Source organism: Silene latifolia, chromosome 10, assembly GCF_048544455.1.
Source record: "Silene latifolia isolate original U9 population chromosome 10, ASM4854445v1, whole genome shotgun sequence".
Lineage (NCBI taxonomy): Eukaryota > Viridiplantae > Streptophyta > Magnoliopsida > Caryophyllales > Caryophyllaceae > Silene > Silene latifolia.
Window position 1 is genome coordinate 1,442,498 of NC_133535.1, and position 17,895 is coordinate 1,460,392.

The following is a 17,895-nucleotide window of genomic DNA, read 5'->3' on the forward strand; positions in this document are numbered from 1 at the left end:
ATTTAATATTTTACTGTTAGTAGTCTCCCTATAAACTCTGTGTCGGATGTGTGGAGAAGGATACGCGAATAAATGTCAAAATTCATCTGTTATTGCGCCTTTTATTTGATTCTAATTCAGACCGTTTTGTCCAAGATAAATCGTTTTGATAGTTACTTTAAAATTATATTCAGTTTTTTTTATGAGTTTGCCAAAATTCGGGAGTTCTACTATCAAACATTATTAGACTTCGGCAAACTTCCTCCCTCCGTCGCAGTCAATAGCCCTTTAATTTCCCTTTATAAAATAAAGCAAGTACAAGCTACTCACTAGAAAGAGGGAGTACATGGAAAAGAAAATGGGAAACAAATAAATTGTGCAGATAAATTACTTGCTAATTTTAACCAATTTTTAACAGAATCCATTCAAAATTTAGAAGTTTTTTAAGCTTTAACTTCGAAAATGAAAAACAAATAGAGTCAGAACTTGATTCACTACAATTGCGCGGTACATAATTTCGAGCAGACCTCAAACAGGACGAGAAAATCCTCAATTAATGCAACAAATGCATAAAACTAAAAACAGCAACACTCTTCAAAACAATGCTACATGAATAAACTACGCTTTAACCGCCTATCACTACGACAACAGAAGGCCCATAATGTGGGACAAATTCTACCTAGATATTAACAATACAAATACGAATCATAGAGCGGATGGGATTTGACAAACCCGGCCTCTCGGTCAAGCAATGTCTAATCTGAGTCCGCTAATGATCACCTCTGAATACAAAAGATGTGGTCAAAATGTATTTATAGTAATAATGGGTTGAATCTTCAAGTGAAAGATTGAACAACGGAAGAAGTGGTAATCAAACCGGAGAGGAGGCCAACAACGAGGGCATTGTTGTATGTGCTTGGTTCAGTTTGCATGGAATTATTGCGGGAATCAATGAATGTTTCGTTCAAGAATGGTCCTCCAACAAGCGCTCCAACTGCGATATTTGGGTTGGGTTTTGTCGAATTTAGCCATATAAATCCATCGTCACAACCTGTTTTTGCGTCCGCTGGAATTGAGGCACCCCTATGGTGCACATACTGTGGATATTTATCTCCGTAACCAACAAGAAAGCTTAGTTTCATAGGATTCTTCCCTAGGACATAATCAGCCTGCACAAAAACCATAGCAACCAGAAATTTCAGATATTTATTCTATTCCGCTACATCAATATATTTTCCCGCTGTCTAAAGGGCCTAATAAATGGCAATTTTTACTTTTCGTAGAAAAAAAAAAAACAGGCTGTTTCAGGACCTGTAAATCTGTAATGTAAATCAGAAGACTATTACAGTGTCAGTATTTACAACTAGTTTAGATCCTGCGCGCGCAATGAATGCGCGGTATTTATAGAGTTTTTATTTTTAGAAAAAAAAAATTGAGTAATGTCATGAAATGTATATATTTTTAAACAAAATTAATGAAATTGTTTATAAATTTTTTATTAGCATAGTTTTTAGTTACGGGTTAGTAGACAAAGAACGAATTTTTTATCACAAAAATCTTAAAGACAAATTTTAAATAAGGGATTATATCAAAATAGGAAAGTAAATAAGAGATTTTATCAAAATAGGAAATGTGCTTTAGGCGGGAAAATTTGAAGCTTTTCCTATTCTTTTAGTATATAGGGGATGAAAAGAAGCGCGCAACCAATTTTAATTCTCAGAGAACCAAAAATCGCAATCTAGATTATAGACGTCAATGTCGATCTAGTGAATCAATTGAATGAAACTAGAGTACAGTTACAGGGCAAGGGCAAGAAACACACCTGGGATATTGCAAACTTTCGGATTTGCGAGGGTTTGTAGGATTTTCCACTGCAAGATACACTTGCAGTTCGAGAAGAAAGCATGTAATCACTATAGACCACGGCCAAAAATGCAGATGCAACAGGATGCTGAAGAGCATTCCAATCACTTATCCATACCAGACCACCTGAAAAAACAATCCACATGTTCAGTACAGAATTTACAGATAACTTACAATAAGAGCAAATTCACTTTATTTTTTCGAAATTATTACCTATCTTTCCACTTTTATTAGTGTCAACGACCCGCTATTCTTTGATTCTCGACTATGAAGGAATGAAGCAAAATTACTCACTAAACAAAGAGGAGCAATGACATTATTACAAGTGCTACAGGATACGGTTATCCACGATATATTTTCACCTGCCTTGTCACCACCACGCTCGAAAGGGCATTCTATGTATAAGAAGAGATCCAATATAGGTAGTAGCGCATAAAAACCCATATCACACGCTCAATATCGGGTTTCAACTAACATCTAGGCCCTCTTATTTGGGAATATCGGGTTTCAACTAACACGCTCGAAACGGCATTCTATGTAAAACACAAACTTTTCTTTTGTCTCTTTTATTCTTGAGGGGAGAAGGGGATGTTGGAGAGGCGGAAGAGGAGGTGGAAGTAAGAAAGTCAGATACGTTATAGACGACATCAAAAGATTACCGTCAGTTCTGCTAGATGTTGCTGTTGGTGAATTTGGTAGCAGACCACATATAACAGCTTCAGCAGTTTCTCTGTAATTCTGAAGGCCAGAATTTGCTGAGCTTGAAAGGTCCTTTGATCCAAACATAGTTACCCTAGAAAGTAATACCTAAAAAGCAATAAATCAAACGTTAAAGTACAGTGATTAGCCCCAGTCGCCAAAACGTAAAAGTGATTATCATGTTTTCTCATCAAGTTCAATGCTAACATAAATAAATAGTAAAACGGCGTGTAGTAAAGAAGGATGGCACCGCAGATCACCAAATGAAAAGCCGTATTGTGAAATAGCCAAATAGGCAACATAAAAGAACCATCACATGATTATTATAAAGCCAATAAGGCAGTTGCAAAAGATCGGAGCCAATGTAAGCCCGAGGGGAAAACAATTTATTCCCTTATGTTTCTCAATGAACTAAAATGAGATGCCGATCAAGTATGACAACTCGAGATACTCACAGAGTCACAGTTATATATGTTATTAACTGTTAACTAGAAGAGCATTTAGAATTTGATGCAATATAGCCAAATTAATGTAGCAATCTATCTAGAATTATAGCAAACAAGCAAGGTTTCTGGTTGGCCAGTCAGTTCCAACTGTAAGCTGTGTCATCATAAAGCACAAACCGACTGTTTTTCAAAACTAGGTATGCGGTATGCCTGTTGTGCAAATCTTGACTACCAGAAATAAAAATATAAACCACGCTTTTGAGCAAACACAAATCAAATGAAAAGCTGTAGTATTAAATATTAGCCACGACAGCGAAACCAACCTGTGTTCCTGCAAGTTTGTTGTCCCAACTAAACCACGATGGACTTCCAAAATTAGCGAATTCCTTCCCATTGTCGTTTACATATTGAAGATAAGTATTATCTTTAGTGGCATGATAGAGCCAGCTGGCAGCCCACAAGAGCTCATCTCCATAACCTGTTGAGTTGTAGTAAGTTGCGACTTTAGGGATGTTTTCACTGTAAGATCCCCTGTACTTGTCCGCAAAGTTAAACAGCTGCTTAGCATGCTTCAAAAGGTTGCTTGAATAGTCAGAGTTACTTGTCTTGAACACAAGTGATGCGGCAGCCATAGCAGCTGCAGTCTCAGCTGCTACTTCTGTCCCTGGTGTAGATGCGTTTATTTGTGTTAGAGGCCTTTTCTCGGTCATGGCTTCAGGTCGCTCCCAACATTTATGGTCCAAGTCAGGATCACCAACCTATATTAATCATCATCATCACCATGACTCATTAATATTATTGCATATTTTACTAAACATTCCCATCAGAGATAACCAACCTACACGAGTTATAGTTGTCGTCTTTATTGTTATCATTGTTATCCTCGTCCGAACATAGTTGTTGGTGTATTATCTATTACCCAACCATAGAGTACTATGCATTGAACTTTCGACTATTTATATTTACGGTACCTGTGTCACAGTCTAACTAGCCATCCAATAGTTTTATAGTCATATTAATTTGAGCAAATACATTTGCTGTTAAGCAAATAATAATTCTACAGTAATTATTGCATGACACGGTCTTACACTGTGAGACGGTCCCATTATGTTAAAAGAGAACTCATTTATTATAATTAAACGAATAATTTTTTTTTTATAAAAATAATCCTTCTCACTGTGTGAGACCGTGTTATTCCATAATTTGTGGTGATTCTAACATGCAAGAGCTCACCTGCAGAGTTGCAGACAAAGGCATAACAAAGTGAACAAGTAGGAGAAAAATTGCATACAAAACCTAATTCTAACATGACACGAAGCAAGCCTGATACTCAACACCAGAAATGAGCCACAAACTCCGAAATACCTGAATGTAAAGAACATTATCTGTAGGATGTGCATTGATGAGATAGTCGGTTATCCACTTAAGGTTATCTTGAGCAGGTTGCAACTGTTTTACAACAGCCATTTGATCCCCATACTCGAGGATTGCCCACGACAAGACAGTGGCAGTGAAAGCCATAGGAAAACCAAATTTCATATGATCACCAGCATCATACAATCCCTTCGTGAGGTCAAGCTTCGCGGAATTACCATCCTTAAGGCCAGAATCTCCCCTCCATGGTATCTGATTGTCCACCAACTTTCCAGCTGCAAGATCAATGTATAAGTATCCTTTTCAACCTAGATCTAGCAACATTAACTAAATAAAAGTAACAAAACCATCTAATTTACGGTCACATTGCACGAATCCATCATCTAAAACCCTCAACAACAAGTAAATTACCATCCCACTTGCAAAAAATCGACAATTCACGAGACGTACAATAAAATGATCATTCAGGTCCACAGTGCAGTCACAATAAAATGATTGGCACGGAGGGAGTAAATAAAATAATCAGTGCGGTGTCATTTGTTTATCTTTGATTAATAAAATACCCCTCGGATTAAATAAAAAGGTTAAAACAAATGATTGGGACGGAGGGAGTAAATAAAATAATCATAAAAGAACTGAACTTCCACTTTACCATACATGAAATGCAAAATGTATCCTAAAAGCAATGTAACAGCAACTTTAAAACAATCAAATCAAAAGTAAAAAAAATAAAAATTTAAAATTCCATCCAACTAACACTCCCATGGTTACATTTACCATACTCAACATTAATGAACTACATCTAACAATAACAAGAACAACAACATTATCCCAGTGTCTCAATAGCTCTCGCAAATTGCAGGGTAGAGGGGTCAGATATACGCAGCCTTACCACTACGTCAGCAACACAAAGAGACTGTTTCCGAATATAAAACAATAAAGTATAAAAACATACAAGAATGTAAAAAAAAAAAAAAAAAAAAAAAGCTCACATTTTTGGATATCAAAAAACTGCATAGACAATTTAAGAGCATCAGAGTATTTAGTAACAATAGCACCAGGTGGACCAGGGACAGGTTCAGGTTTACCATCACCAGAATGATGAATTTTTGATTTAATATAAACACCAATTCCTGCTGCAATTGCTGCTACTACTATTAACACTAAAAACCAACCTAAACAACCTCCTTTTGAACTCTTTTCACCCTCCATTTTTTACACTTTTACAGTGAATTTTTAGGGTAAAGATTGAATTTTGATTGGTACCCAGTAAAGTTTACAATGTGATTAGATCTGGGTTGGAATTTGTTTTGGGTTTGATTCTTTGTTTGTGTTGTTGTAAGATCAAGTGCAGTGTAGTAGTATGGTGGATGGTGAAGGAAAAAGTGTGTTTTTGTCAGCTGAAATGTCGGTGTTCAATTGGCAAACACCTTTTTTTTTTGTTAAGACGGTTTTATACAAGCACGGTTCTTATTAAAAATGGTTATTTAAAACGGCTTTAGCATCTGATTAATATAGAGATGGAAATAAATGAAGGTTGTGAAATATGAGAGGTCTTAAACAGCAAAAAGAGCGGGTTTTTGTTAAAACAAGTGTACGTCCGGACACCCGGCCCTAAGATGGTCTTCAGCAAAACCAAATATTACACAAGAATTTTGTAAAACGGAGATTTACTAATAACTATATTTGGGTTTTGGCAAATTTCTCATTTAAGACGGGTATATTCGTTTTAAGTTTAAAACGGATTTTTATAGATGATTTAAATGTTAGTGGGATACGTTTATACAATAATGTAAAACCGTCTTACAGAATGTGTAGTTTGATGAGTTGGATGTAATGTAATGGTACTAAAATGGAGTATTAATGTTGACTGCAAAAGGGAAAGGTTAGATAGATCTGAGGAAGAGGTGCAAAATGTGGAAAATAAGCAACCGACACTATGAGTCTATGATTAATTAGGTGATTAGTAGTAGTCATCTTTGAGGTCAATGTAGTTAGTTGTCTTAATTTTGATTCTTTATTAGTTTCTTCTACTTGTAAACAATTTAATTCTTTATTGAGTAGTTTCGTCTAAAAGTTAGTGAGTGAATGTACATGTGTTTTTGTGTAGAGGGAGTGGGGTTCATAGACTTGGTAAAGCTGACTCGATTGAATGACCCGATTAAATAAGATTGACTTAAGAGTTGAAATTTACAATGACCCAAAATTACCTGGCTCGAGTATGACTTGAAATTCGAATATACCCAACTTGGGTCAAACCCGACTCGAACTTTGATTGACCTAATGCTGACACTAAATTACCTGATCTGTAGTTTATCCGATCCAAAATTACTCGACATGACCTAAAATAACCCAAAATTACTAAGATTAGAGTATGTCATACTATTAGTATTCTATACATCATAATTCGTAAGTATTTTAGTAACTAAAGTGTTTTAACCTCGATTGTCAACCAAGTCTTACTAGTTACTCTGACAGTCGGCTCATTTATTTATCTTTGATTTTGGCAAATGTCAATTATTGGATGACAAATGAACCAGATGTCCAAATTGGGTGTAAAGATTAAATTGTGCATTAAAGACATTCTCAAAATAGAAAGTTAAACAATTGACTAATTTATTAAGACACTTCAAATGAAATAGGTAAACAAATAACTGGGACGGAGAGAGTACTCCGTTTTTGAATCCCGCCTGCTAAAGGTCGTCGACAATTTACTAATTATCGTCGACAATTTTAATGAACTTCCAAAACTACCCCTCCCTCACACTCCCCCTTATATTTTTTCCGTCTTGTTTTGTTTTCGTAAAAAAATAATTAATAATTACTAATAAACCCCGTTCGGGGATAGTTCGTTTTATTTTAATTTTTTAATTTATTGAAACTTATTTTAATTAGCGATTATCGATCCACGCACCCAAAACTAATTTAAGACGGAAATTAATAATTTTAAAAAAAAAAAAAAAAATTGTTGAAAAAGGGCCTGGATGAAGAAATTTTTCGTCCAGACCAAGGTCCGGACAAAGAAATTTTTCGTCCAGACCATGGTCCAGACAAAAATATTTTTCATCCAGACCCAGGTCCAGACGGAAAATATTTTCGTCCAGACCCAGGTCCAGACAAAAAATATTTTCGTCCGGAAAAAAAGAAAAAAAAAATCCGGACGAAAATATTTTTCGTGGATTTAAAAATATTTTCCGTCCTGGACCTGGTCCGGACGAAAAATATTTTTGTGCGACCATGGTCCGGACGAAAATTTTCTTTGTCCGGACCTTGGTCTGGACGAAAATGTTTTTCGTCCGGATTTTTTTTTTTTTTTTTTTTTTTTTTGAAAAAAAAAAATCATTTTCTAACTTAGATTAATTTTTGGTGCGGTAATCGATAATCGCTAAGTTCTCGTTCATGTTGTTAATTACAAATCCCGCTTTTTTTTTTTTTTTTTTGAAAAACCGTCTTTTTTTTTTGTTTGAAAGATTTTAGTGAGACGTTAGTGAGACGGAAATTGACTTGTGTTTTAGTGAGACGGAAATTGCATTTTAGTGAGACGGAAATGGAGTTATTTTATGGAGGGCAAACTTGGAAATTTACATTAATTGTCGACGAGAATTAGTAAATTGTCGACGACGTATAGCAGGACCTAAGAAAGATAATAGATGACCCAGTCCAAAATTAGTGGCCCAAATTAGACAGGCCTAATACCCAAAGAAAAATAAAGAAAACCCAATTCTTATTTCCCACTTTATCCCAAATCTACAAGAGTCAGTCGCACGCACGTCACAAACTCACAATTCACAAGTCTACATATGTCGCATCTTTCGATCTTTCCCCTACGGTGGCAGTGGCGGTGGTGGTGACGGTGGAATGCTGCATTTGTTAAATCTCGGTCGAGTCGAGAATTTTTAGTAGTAGTTCAATATAAGATCCGTCAAGAGTTTTTTTTTTTTTTTTTTTTGGCAACGTGGAAAAAAAGTTCTTATACAAATGACATTTGACTCGTTGATTGTGGACAGTAATATATATTGTCCTTCGTTTCTCGTATATTGTGGAGAGAAACCGATGATTTGTGTAAGACTTTAGGAATACACTCGTAAAACACGTCAACGTTCTTCATTCCACGGCCGATCGGCTTAGTAATCTGCTATGCAGACTTGGTAGCATGTACACGGTCCATTTGACAAGGATATAGTATGTACAATGTACCCCTTCGCTATTATGAATAGGTGTATTATACATCTTAATCATTTGTTTACTTTTAATTAATATATTTCTATCATTATACGAGTAATTACTAGCGACTTGGTAATTTTATTCCTTTTAGTAAAAGGAAATAGGAATGTCCTATGTTGACATTCTCACAAGGATATTAGGAAAATAATAATACGGTAAATCGTCAATTAAAATATACAGAGTACATAATAATATTCATCTCTTTTAACCTATTTACAAAGGCTAATAATTTTCGAAATGCTAAATGGCAATCAAATGATAGTTCGGTATTTCGTACACTTCTGAATGTCGTAGATTGAAATTCGAATTGATAAAGTCCGGCCAGAACCACACATACAAGTTTTATTCGGTTATGAAGCCAAAGCATTACAATAAACTTTTATTATTATGCATAATTAGTCACAGATTTGAATTCGTTCCCGTATAAATGTATTGACCATGTAAATATATCGCCATTCAAACCGAATTCGACAAACATGCTAATAACTATCAAAGAATATTTCTACAACATTTCTCAATCTCAAATATATAACAAAATAGAATTTTTCAACAACTATTTTTTATTTAAAATTAGTAAACTCAAAACAAAAACATTTTATTACTAAAAAAAATATAAAAAAGAAAAAGAAAAACAGAGGGCCCCAGATTAACAACAAACAGAATTTTCAAACCGCAAAAACAGCAACAAATAACAATTCTAAAGAAACACAAACACAAAAACAAAAAAAAAAAAAATCATTCATTCCTTTTTTTTCACGGTGATTCATAGTAATTCTTCTCCGCCGGTTTCGCAACGGTTCACCGTCGCTACACGGCGGAGATTTCCGCCACCGCCACTGCCTCTCATGTTTCCATTGATATAATAAATCCTCATTTTTCTTTTATTTATTTTCAATAAAGTTTATTTTCATTGAGGATTAATTTTTGTTAAGGTACGTAATTTTTGTATTTGTTACGTTAATTTGTTACAATTTATTTCATATACGAATTGTATCGAATTTGTTTCATGCATTTACAAAACTCAGATAAGATTGTCGTATACGTACAATATCATAATACTACAATTTCATTTATTGTTGACTTTACTAATAAATGTTGCATATACGACAGATCTTACGCAAGATTAACCGCTTTTAATATTTTTATTAAGAATTTACCCGTCAATAAATGTGAAATTTTGTACGTGCATTGACGTTTATATATATTCCCCTTGACCTTGGTTGACTTTTATCGTCAACCGATATGAAAATAGTTGTTTTGATAAATCGAACATAACAAAAAAAAATTATGTATATATTTGGAGAAACTAATGGTCGAATTGACCATCAAAGGCGACAATTAATTTGATCGAGATTATCAGATTGTTGAACTTTAACTCATGAATTTGTCTTGTTGATTATTTCAGGAATAAAAAAAAAAAAAAGAAAAACAAAATGATTGGATTCTTTTTTACCAGAATACTTGTGTAAGTTGCCTGGTCAAAGTCAAATTTATTTCGGGGTTATAAGTTTTCAGTTAGTCTCTCTTGTGACGGAATATTAAGCCTTGTTTAATTTGTTGTGCTTTTGCAGTATGATTTTCGGGTACATGTACCCGGCATACGAGTGTTTTAAGTCCGTTGAGAGGAATAAACCCGAGATAGAACAGCTCCGCTTTTGGTGCCAGTATTGGTATAAATACTACTCGTACTTTCGACAATTTTGGATTCAAATTTAGGAAATCGATAAATTTACATATCCGTTTTTTGTTTACCAAAAACTAATTAATCATTGATTTTAGAATAATATTGATTAGTTATTTAGTTATCGATGTTCTTATGTTGTTCATCGGTGTATTTTTACAGGATTTTAGCTGCTGTATTGACGGTTTTTGAGAGGGTTGCTGATACCTTCGTCTCATGGTATGTAGCTTGTGGTTCTCGGTTCTGAATAGGGGTGAGCAAATTTAGGTCCGGAACCGGAGACCGGACCATTTGGTCTGGACTAAATCTAGACCAATTTATTTTGGTCCGGTACTCGGTACTCGGTCCTCAGTTTTTCAAGGTTTGGTCTTTGGTCCAGTCCGGTCCAAGAACGGTTAATTTAGGTTCGGATCAAATGGAGCCAAATTTCATGTTTTTAATGACGTAACATTAAAATATCACTAAAACTTGGGAGTTCGTACCATTTTATTTATATTTCGTACCCCTTTTGTTGTTGATAGTAATATAGTAATTTCGTACCTATTTACATAATAAATATACCCATTTTATCATTAATCCTGATTTGTACCTATTTTATTACCTTTAGTACTATTTTTTCTTAAAAGTGTACAATGGTTTCTCAATAAAGCTTATTAAGAGACTGTCTATCAGAAAACCTACTCTGAAAATATTATGAATCAAATTAATATTTTATCTTCAAGAGACATTATAAATTAATATTGTCAATGATTTTCATAAAAATAGTCGTCTAATTATTTAAATGAATTTTATTTAGCGGAATTAAAATGTAATTATCGTATAAGAAATAGTGAAAAAACTAATTTTAGGTCCATTTCGGTCCAAGACCGGGCCGGACCAAATATTTCGGGTTTGGTCGGTCCAAGACCGAAAGTTTTAGGTCCGGTCTTCGATCCACTAATAAATTTTTATTTTCGTTCTTCGGTCAGGTCTTGGACCGATTCTCAGCCCTAGTTCTGAATTCTGATGTCGCTGTAAAACCTGCAATTTTTTTTTACCAGGGTTCCGATGTACTGTGAGGCGAAACTGGTATTCATTATTTACCTGTGGTACCCAAAGACAAAGGTATTATCAATCAGAGCATCATATATTCATTGCATTCAGATTCAGAATGTCTGGTTTAATTTCCGTCTCTATGAAAATGTCTTACGCTCTTATGTCGACTGATAATTTGTTTCAGGGAACAAACTTTGTCTACGAGTCCTTCTTTAAACCTTTTCTTTCGAAGCATGAGACAGTAATTGATCGGAATTTGCTGGAACTGAGAACTCGAGCAGGAGATTTAGCTTTCATGTACTGTCAGAAAGCTGTAGGCTATGGTCAAACCAGAATTTTCGAGATTTTGCACTTTGTTGCCTCGCAATCTACCCCTAAGCCTCGTTCTACTAAGACTCGAAAGCCTCAGCCACAAGACGAAGAACCAATATCTCCGACTACAAGTACATCTTCTAGTCAACGGGAAGACGAGATGGAAGACGAGCAGACATCTGTTATGTCTGCTGTCCCAAGCTCACTGAAAAAGGCAGCATCAGTGCCATTTGCTCCTAACAGTCCCAGACGACCGGCTACTCCGAAAGCTGATAAGCCGCGAACGGCTAAGTCTCTTAGTCCGGAAGATGTTGTAATGGAGGACACTATTCAGGCTACACGAGGCCGATTGCGGAAGACAAACTCTACTGTAAATAAATGACAGGAATTGCCTTATTGTGTTTTTATATTTTCATTTTAATGTGAGCAATCTGGTTTTTGCTTGGCTGTTGTGTGACAATTTATAAAAAATTGGGTAAATTGATTATTACTGTCTTATATAATTCACTTTTTGAAATTTACTCCCTTATATAACTTTTTTTAAAACTTACACAATTTTTATCAAATATGGCTCTCATTTAATGATCCCAGCAACAAAAAAGAGACTAGCTTTTATTTTTATGACGATATTGTCCTTAGCCTTACTTTATAAAAGATTTTAACTGAACGAAGGGGAAGAAAATGATTTAACAAATTTGAGAGAAAGAAGATGAATTTAACAAATTTGGGAGGAAAGGGTGATTTAAATTGAGCATATAATAAGGACATGCTAAATATAGTTATTAGTCAAATTTCCAATTTTTGACGGAATATTTCTCTTTTCCTTTGTCGGGATCATTAAATGGGAGCAATATTTGATAATAGTTACATTTGATGGGAGTAAGTTTAAAAAGAAAATTATATAAGAGAGTAAGTTTTAAAAAGCGAATTATATAAGGGAGTAATAATCAATTTACCCTAAAAAGTTTAAAAATTTTAAAATAAAACTTAAACTTTAGGTGCACTGATAAATGGCGAAATAATTAGTCTTTTGTAACGCGGTTTACAATAATATAGAGTTAAACGAACCCTTAATAGATTGTTAGGGGGTGGGAGTAGAGCTAGCCATCAACACGGGCTGACCGGTCCGCCTTGGCCGCCATTTAATGCAACTTAGTGTCACGGTCCGGTACTTTTTCCGGATCGTGGCGCACACCCTTGCCCGTCTCAAGGCAAGATGCCAGCGACAAGGATCTTCGTACTAGTGAAGGATCGCTCACTAGCACGATACTCGGGTCTCGGCAACACTCGACAGGATTGCAACGAGAGCGTCAAGCACTAGTGTTTGTCAATCACTTGGCATTCGTAATCGGTCTCGGATGTGTGAGTCGGGATCCTAGTGTCGATCCAAAAAACACGGCTTGTTAGTAAAGTGAAGGCAAAGAGTCATTCACAACAAAGCAACAACAAGCAATACGAAGGCACAAGGTAGGAAGCAGATTTTCATTCACTAGTACTCCCTAAAGAGGAAAATATGATAGTTACATCCTGGTAGCAGGAAACATTGAAATTTCAAAACTAGTGTAGAATAGCGATATACCTATTTATGGAAAGCTATTCTAAAACTATGCAGTACTAAGAAAGTATTTACTACAAATGTACAAAGGGAAATGAAATTACATAAGCATAAATAAATCTAAGGGTTCGAAGTGTGCGGATCGTCACACTTAGCCCGACCCAGCCTAGGTCCTAATATTTCAGCCCGGCCCGCCATTTTAGTAAAAAAAAACAAAATACTCCCTCCTATTCTAAATAATTGTCTCATTTGCCATTTCCGTCTATTCACATAACTGTCCCATTTGCCATATTTGGACATGGTTTTTTTTACTTTCCTACCTTTAGCTCTTTTCTTTATTTACCACCCCAAACACCCGTAACCCATCATATTCAATACTTTTCATTATTTAACTCATATATTTTTACCCCTATACAATAATTTTCATTATTTTAACTATATTCCTTAATTTTCGTGCCATTGTTCAAATGAGACACTTATTCGGAATAGGAGGGAGTAATTGATAAGACCCGCCAGCATGGCCCGCCCTAACCCGGATCAAGCACATCCCAGCCTGGCCCGACCCTGGCATGTCCCGGGTCTACCCCATGATCAGCCCGGCCCAAATACAGGTCTAGGTGGGGGAATGGAGTAATATTTCCATAGGTGGGGGAATAGAGTAATATTTCCAATTCCAGAAGGTGCATTGGCCATTGTAGGTGTGCATGTGATGGCCTGATGGTTTCATCCATTACTTAACAAAACATAAATGAGACGGTGTCATTGGATGGTACTCATTCGAGAATCACTGGGGTATAATCATAAATTGTTTTAGTTTTTTCATTTTCTTTCACTTATTTTAAAATTATAAATAAATTAACGACAAAGGGCAATTTAGGAATTTTAGAACTCGTAATTAATTATAATTTGTTGTTTCTTGAGAAAAATTAAACAAAACATTGTTGTATAGATCTACGCCAACATTTTGTTGAAACTTGAAAATCTACTGTTAGTATTGAATGCTTTAAATTAGGAGTGCATGCTTCCTGGTCTTGTACGTGTTCGTGCTAGCAGAGAATAAATTCAAAAGTTTTGGTTGCTAGAATAAATTCATCTGGATTCAAAAATTATAAAAATTAAAGGCGACAATTAATTCGATCCAGATGAATTATATTTGTAAAGAGATTATAAAAAATTTAAAATTATAAAAATTTTATAAGGACAAACATTAATAACGAACTTTAATTTCATTGCTAATAAAAAGTCCGTTTTTGATTACAAACACTACAATACACTGCAACAACTAAATTAAAAATTAAAAACAACATAATTTTTTAGGATTACAACCCATAACTAATATTGCTAAAAACATAATTAAAAAACTAAATAAAATAAAAATTCTAAAAAAAAGCAAACCACAGATTTCATAATCCCCATTCAACTTGTGTCTTCCAAGGAGCGGAGCGGAGCCCTAACGAGGTAAGATGAAGTCGATGAAACGCGGGAATAAATTATCCGTAAACGTAATGGAAAAAACCTCAAAGGCTGACAAAGTCTGTAAATTCGTCAAGCAGAAATCTCTTTTCCTATCCCCAGTATCATACAGCGTCGGAACCAACCGGTAGATCTCCATAGGTTGTGGGTTATTAGCAGGATAGATAAAGACACCAAAGGCATCTATCCCTGGGTTATTAGCAAGAACCCTCTCAAATAACCATGCAAACCAGTTGAAAACGCGTGCAATCAAATTATCAATATCGGGACGCGGGAACATTGTGCACAAACTTCAAATAGTGACAAGTTTTGCAAATGAGTCAACCAAAAGTTCGTAAAAACATAATTTAGGGTAGGTTTTGCAGAAACTAATTTGTAGGTGATAACGGGTTGTGGTGGAGGTTGAGTAATATCATTTATCCCAAAAAAAGCCAACTAATTCATCAGGCGTTTCTAGACCACTTAGATTGACTTGTTCAAACCGATATAATTGAGAAAGTGAAATAGGGTCGTTCGAACCAATAACAACTAATTTAAGAACAGGAGGATTATAACTTGTCGGAACTAAAAATTGATAAAGAATCATCCCTAGTGTTGTCAATATAAATGCTACACAAATCCTTAAACCAGAATGAGTTTTGTTGATAATTAGTGTAGTACCGACGAAATAAGTTATTCCTAAACTGGGTAGTAAATATTACCACCTAGCTTACAATCGAAAAACATTTCTATACCTAAGCACCAAATCATTAACCCAAAAAGGGCCAAACATTGTTTTTATCTTTAATCAAAGCCGCATTCGGTAAACCGGATAAGAAAAGACATACCAAAAAGATAGAGCCTTGAACAAAATGACCCCAATCTCTCTGAATTTCGGATTTTATTTTGCTTTTGGTATGTATGCGGCAAAATTGATATGAATCAATAACGCTACGATTCCTAACTAAGAAATTGTCCTCTTTCGATGATGCCTTCAAAAATCACGATGGAGCTAGTATTGATAAGACGGTATCCCAAGACATTGCCAATTGCATTTGTATTTTGTAGTTCGTTTTAGGCATTGTCAAAAGTTTGCAAATGAAAATATAGAAATTATTATTTAAAAAAAAATTAGGTTGAATTAATTACATCGATCAACTGTTTTTAATGAAATTACAACAATATATAAAAGGTAGATAAATGATCGAGATGAAGGGAGTAAAATAAAAAATAAAAAAATAAAAACATTAATAACAATAGTTGTTGCAAAACACTAACAAACATAACAATATTCGTGATAAAATACTAATAAATTGTGACAAAAGTTTAGTAAATTGTGATGAAACAAATCTTTCCAAAACTTATTTGGTATATCAGCATGTACCATTCCCTTTCCATTATCCTGCAGAGAAGAAAGACAAGTGTACGGCACAGAATTAGACACATAATTGCATAGAATGCACAGAGAAAATGTGGGTACAGGTGAATGAGAAATTGAATCACACACCTTACAAGTGACCCTGTAAAATGAGGCGGCATTTTTTGGCCTCTTAACTTTCTTCGCTGAAGCGGCATTTTTGGCCTGTATTTTTTTATCCGAGGCTTCGGTTAGGTGATTGGTGTTGTATGCAGATAAAAGTAGAAGGTGAAGGAGAGGGAGAGGCACGTGACGAGCCTTAGTAGATTTAAAACCAGCATACAAAGTTGGATTAACACGTTTTCTGGTTAATGGTTAAAACACTTTAGTTAGAAGCTTATTTTGCAAATCTAACCATTTATTAGAGATGGTTGTAACAAATAAAATTTTATTTTGATGTATATAGGACTAATATGGCTTAGTACTTATTGTTCGAGTTATTTTGGACCAGTTTAAATTTTATTAAATGTTAACAAATTTTATTGTGAAAGCATAGGAAACATTTAACGCAGAATTCAAATTCAAATTCTTGATAAAAGCCATCATTTTATTGCAAAAAATAAAAATAAAAAATAAATCAAATACTATATAAAATCATAAGGGGGAAATTAGGCATGCATGAATATTTAGAGTGCAGAGGGCAGCTTCCATTCTTAGGTAAGTAGACTTCTGCACAATTAAAAGATCCGTTTTTTTTTTTTTTTTTTTTTTTTGGTTAATCATATATGGAGTACCTCTAAATTCAGCGATGAAGGGAATGACCTAAAATAAAATTTAATTTGTTGTTATTACCCGTTTAATCAATCATTTTGTTTTATTACAAAGATTTATTACTGTTGCCGTTTTGGGTGAAATGACGGCTTGTTTTTTGTGTTGTGTTTGTCCGTTCAAGCATTGTATGGTGTGTTTTTTTTATGATAAGAGGCACTTCTTAATCTTTTCATGTTAATAATAAGTAGCTTTAGAGTACTCTTTATAAAAAAAATAGTCACCTATTAATTATAAAATGGTCATTTTCCCTCCGTTACAATATAGAGATTTTCGTTACTATAACTTATACTGTTAAAAGTTGCACAATTGTGTCAGCAATCATTATGTTGTTTTGTGTTCGCTTTTAAATTCCTTAAAAACTCAGGAGTCCTTTTGTATTGAAAGAGTGTACGTGAACTTCATTTATTTTTACGAAACTATCTTTTTCAATTTCTTGTATACAATAATTAGATTTAAATTTAACTAAATTCAAATGCATTGAATAATTAGACGGCTGTTTTTATGAAAATACTTGTTAATAATAAAATGTTCATTTACTTTCTAATATTACAATGATTAGTGTTTGAAAACACTAAATTCTGTTCATCTGGTCCGGATTTAAATTAACCGATCTTAGGCTGAACAAAACCAAAGAGCAAAACTTCAAAAATGAGGATCAATTAAGATCGGACTGAAATAAATTCAGCAATTCATGGACTATACAACCAGTTGTATATGTTATACAGGGTAGAATCTGAGCTTTGTGACAAAGTATTCGAGCTTTATGTTAAAGAATATGAGCTTTATTAGAAAATATTGAACTTATCCATTTACATATTAAAAACATGAACTTTAAATTAGCTCAGAAAGAATACATATAAGCAGCTCAGATTCTTATACCTTGTTGTGCCAAGCTTATGGTACAACTGAAGGTATAATCCTATTTGTGTAAATTCAATCGGTATTTGATCCATACCAAATAGTCCGATTCGATCCATTTTCCCGGTCGACCTAAACTCGACTTGGATAGTACAGTAATTGGCACTTGGCGAGTGCGAAGGGACAAATAGTAAACGTGGCAACAATATTTCGATTATGAATATGAACT

At 34.5% G+C, this 17,895-nt stretch overlaps 2 protein-coding genes across 2 annotated transcripts; one reads left to right on the forward strand and one right to left on the reverse strand.

Annotated features, from left to right (window-relative positions):
- Positions 1-444: 444 nt before the first annotated feature.
- LOC141604649 (endoglucanase 10-like) lies at positions 445-5,778 on the reverse strand. The gene is made up of 6 exons (XM_074423085.1): positions 5,354-5,778; positions 4,353-4,636; positions 3,311-3,745; positions 2,502-2,649; positions 1,802-1,968; positions 445-1,148 (listed from the first exon to the last, which is right to left on the reverse strand). Exons 1-6 carry the CDS (start codon positions 5,571-5,573, stop codon positions 816-818), a joined length of 1,587 nt encoding a protein of 528 aa, XP_074279186.1. The 5' UTR covers positions 5,574-5,778; the 3' UTR covers positions 445-815.
- Positions 5,779-9,185: 3,407 nt separating this feature from the next.
- On the forward strand, positions 9,186-12,130 carry LOC141604642 (putative HVA22-like protein g). Its single transcript, XM_074423077.1, has 6 exons — positions 9,186-9,517; positions 9,991-10,050; positions 10,157-10,255; positions 10,429-10,485; positions 11,307-11,370; positions 11,486-12,130. Exons 2-6 carry the CDS (start codon positions 10,019-10,021, stop codon positions 11,993-11,995), a joined length of 762 nt encoding a protein of 253 aa, XP_074279178.1. The 5' UTR covers positions 9,186-9,517; positions 9,991-10,018; the 3' UTR covers positions 11,996-12,130.
- Positions 12,131-17,895: the final 5,765 nt, after the last annotated feature.

What these genes read in the sequence shown, in the direction of transcription:
- LOC141604649 (XM_074423085.1), bottom strand. Translation starts at nt 5,573, where the DNA reads ATGGAGGGTGAAAAGAGTTCAAAAGGAGGTTGTTTAGGTTGGTTTTTA. An exon ending in GTTTTTTGATATCCAAAAAT is followed by an intron (nt 4,637 to 5,353) that starts GTGAGCTTTTTT and finishes TTGATCTTGCAG; the next exon opens with CTGGAAAGTTGGTGGACAAT. An exon ending in AACATCTAGCAGAACTGACG is followed by an intron (nt 1,969 to 2,501) that starts GTAATCTTTTGA and finishes TTGTTTTTTCAG; the next exon opens with GTGGTCTGGTATGGATAAGT.
- LOC141604642 (XM_074423077.1), top strand. Translation starts at nt 10,019, where the DNA reads ATGATTGGATTCTTTTTTACCAGAATACTTGT. An exon ending in CGCTTTTGGTGCCAGTATTG is followed by an intron (nt 10,256 to 10,428) that starts GTATAAATACTA and finishes GTATTTTTACAG; the next exon opens with GATTTTAGCTGCTGTATTGA. An exon ending in GCTGATACCTTCGTCTCATG is followed by an intron (nt 10,486 to 11,306) that starts GTATGTAGCTTG and finishes TTTTTTTACCAG; the next exon opens with GGTTCCGATGTACTGTGAGG.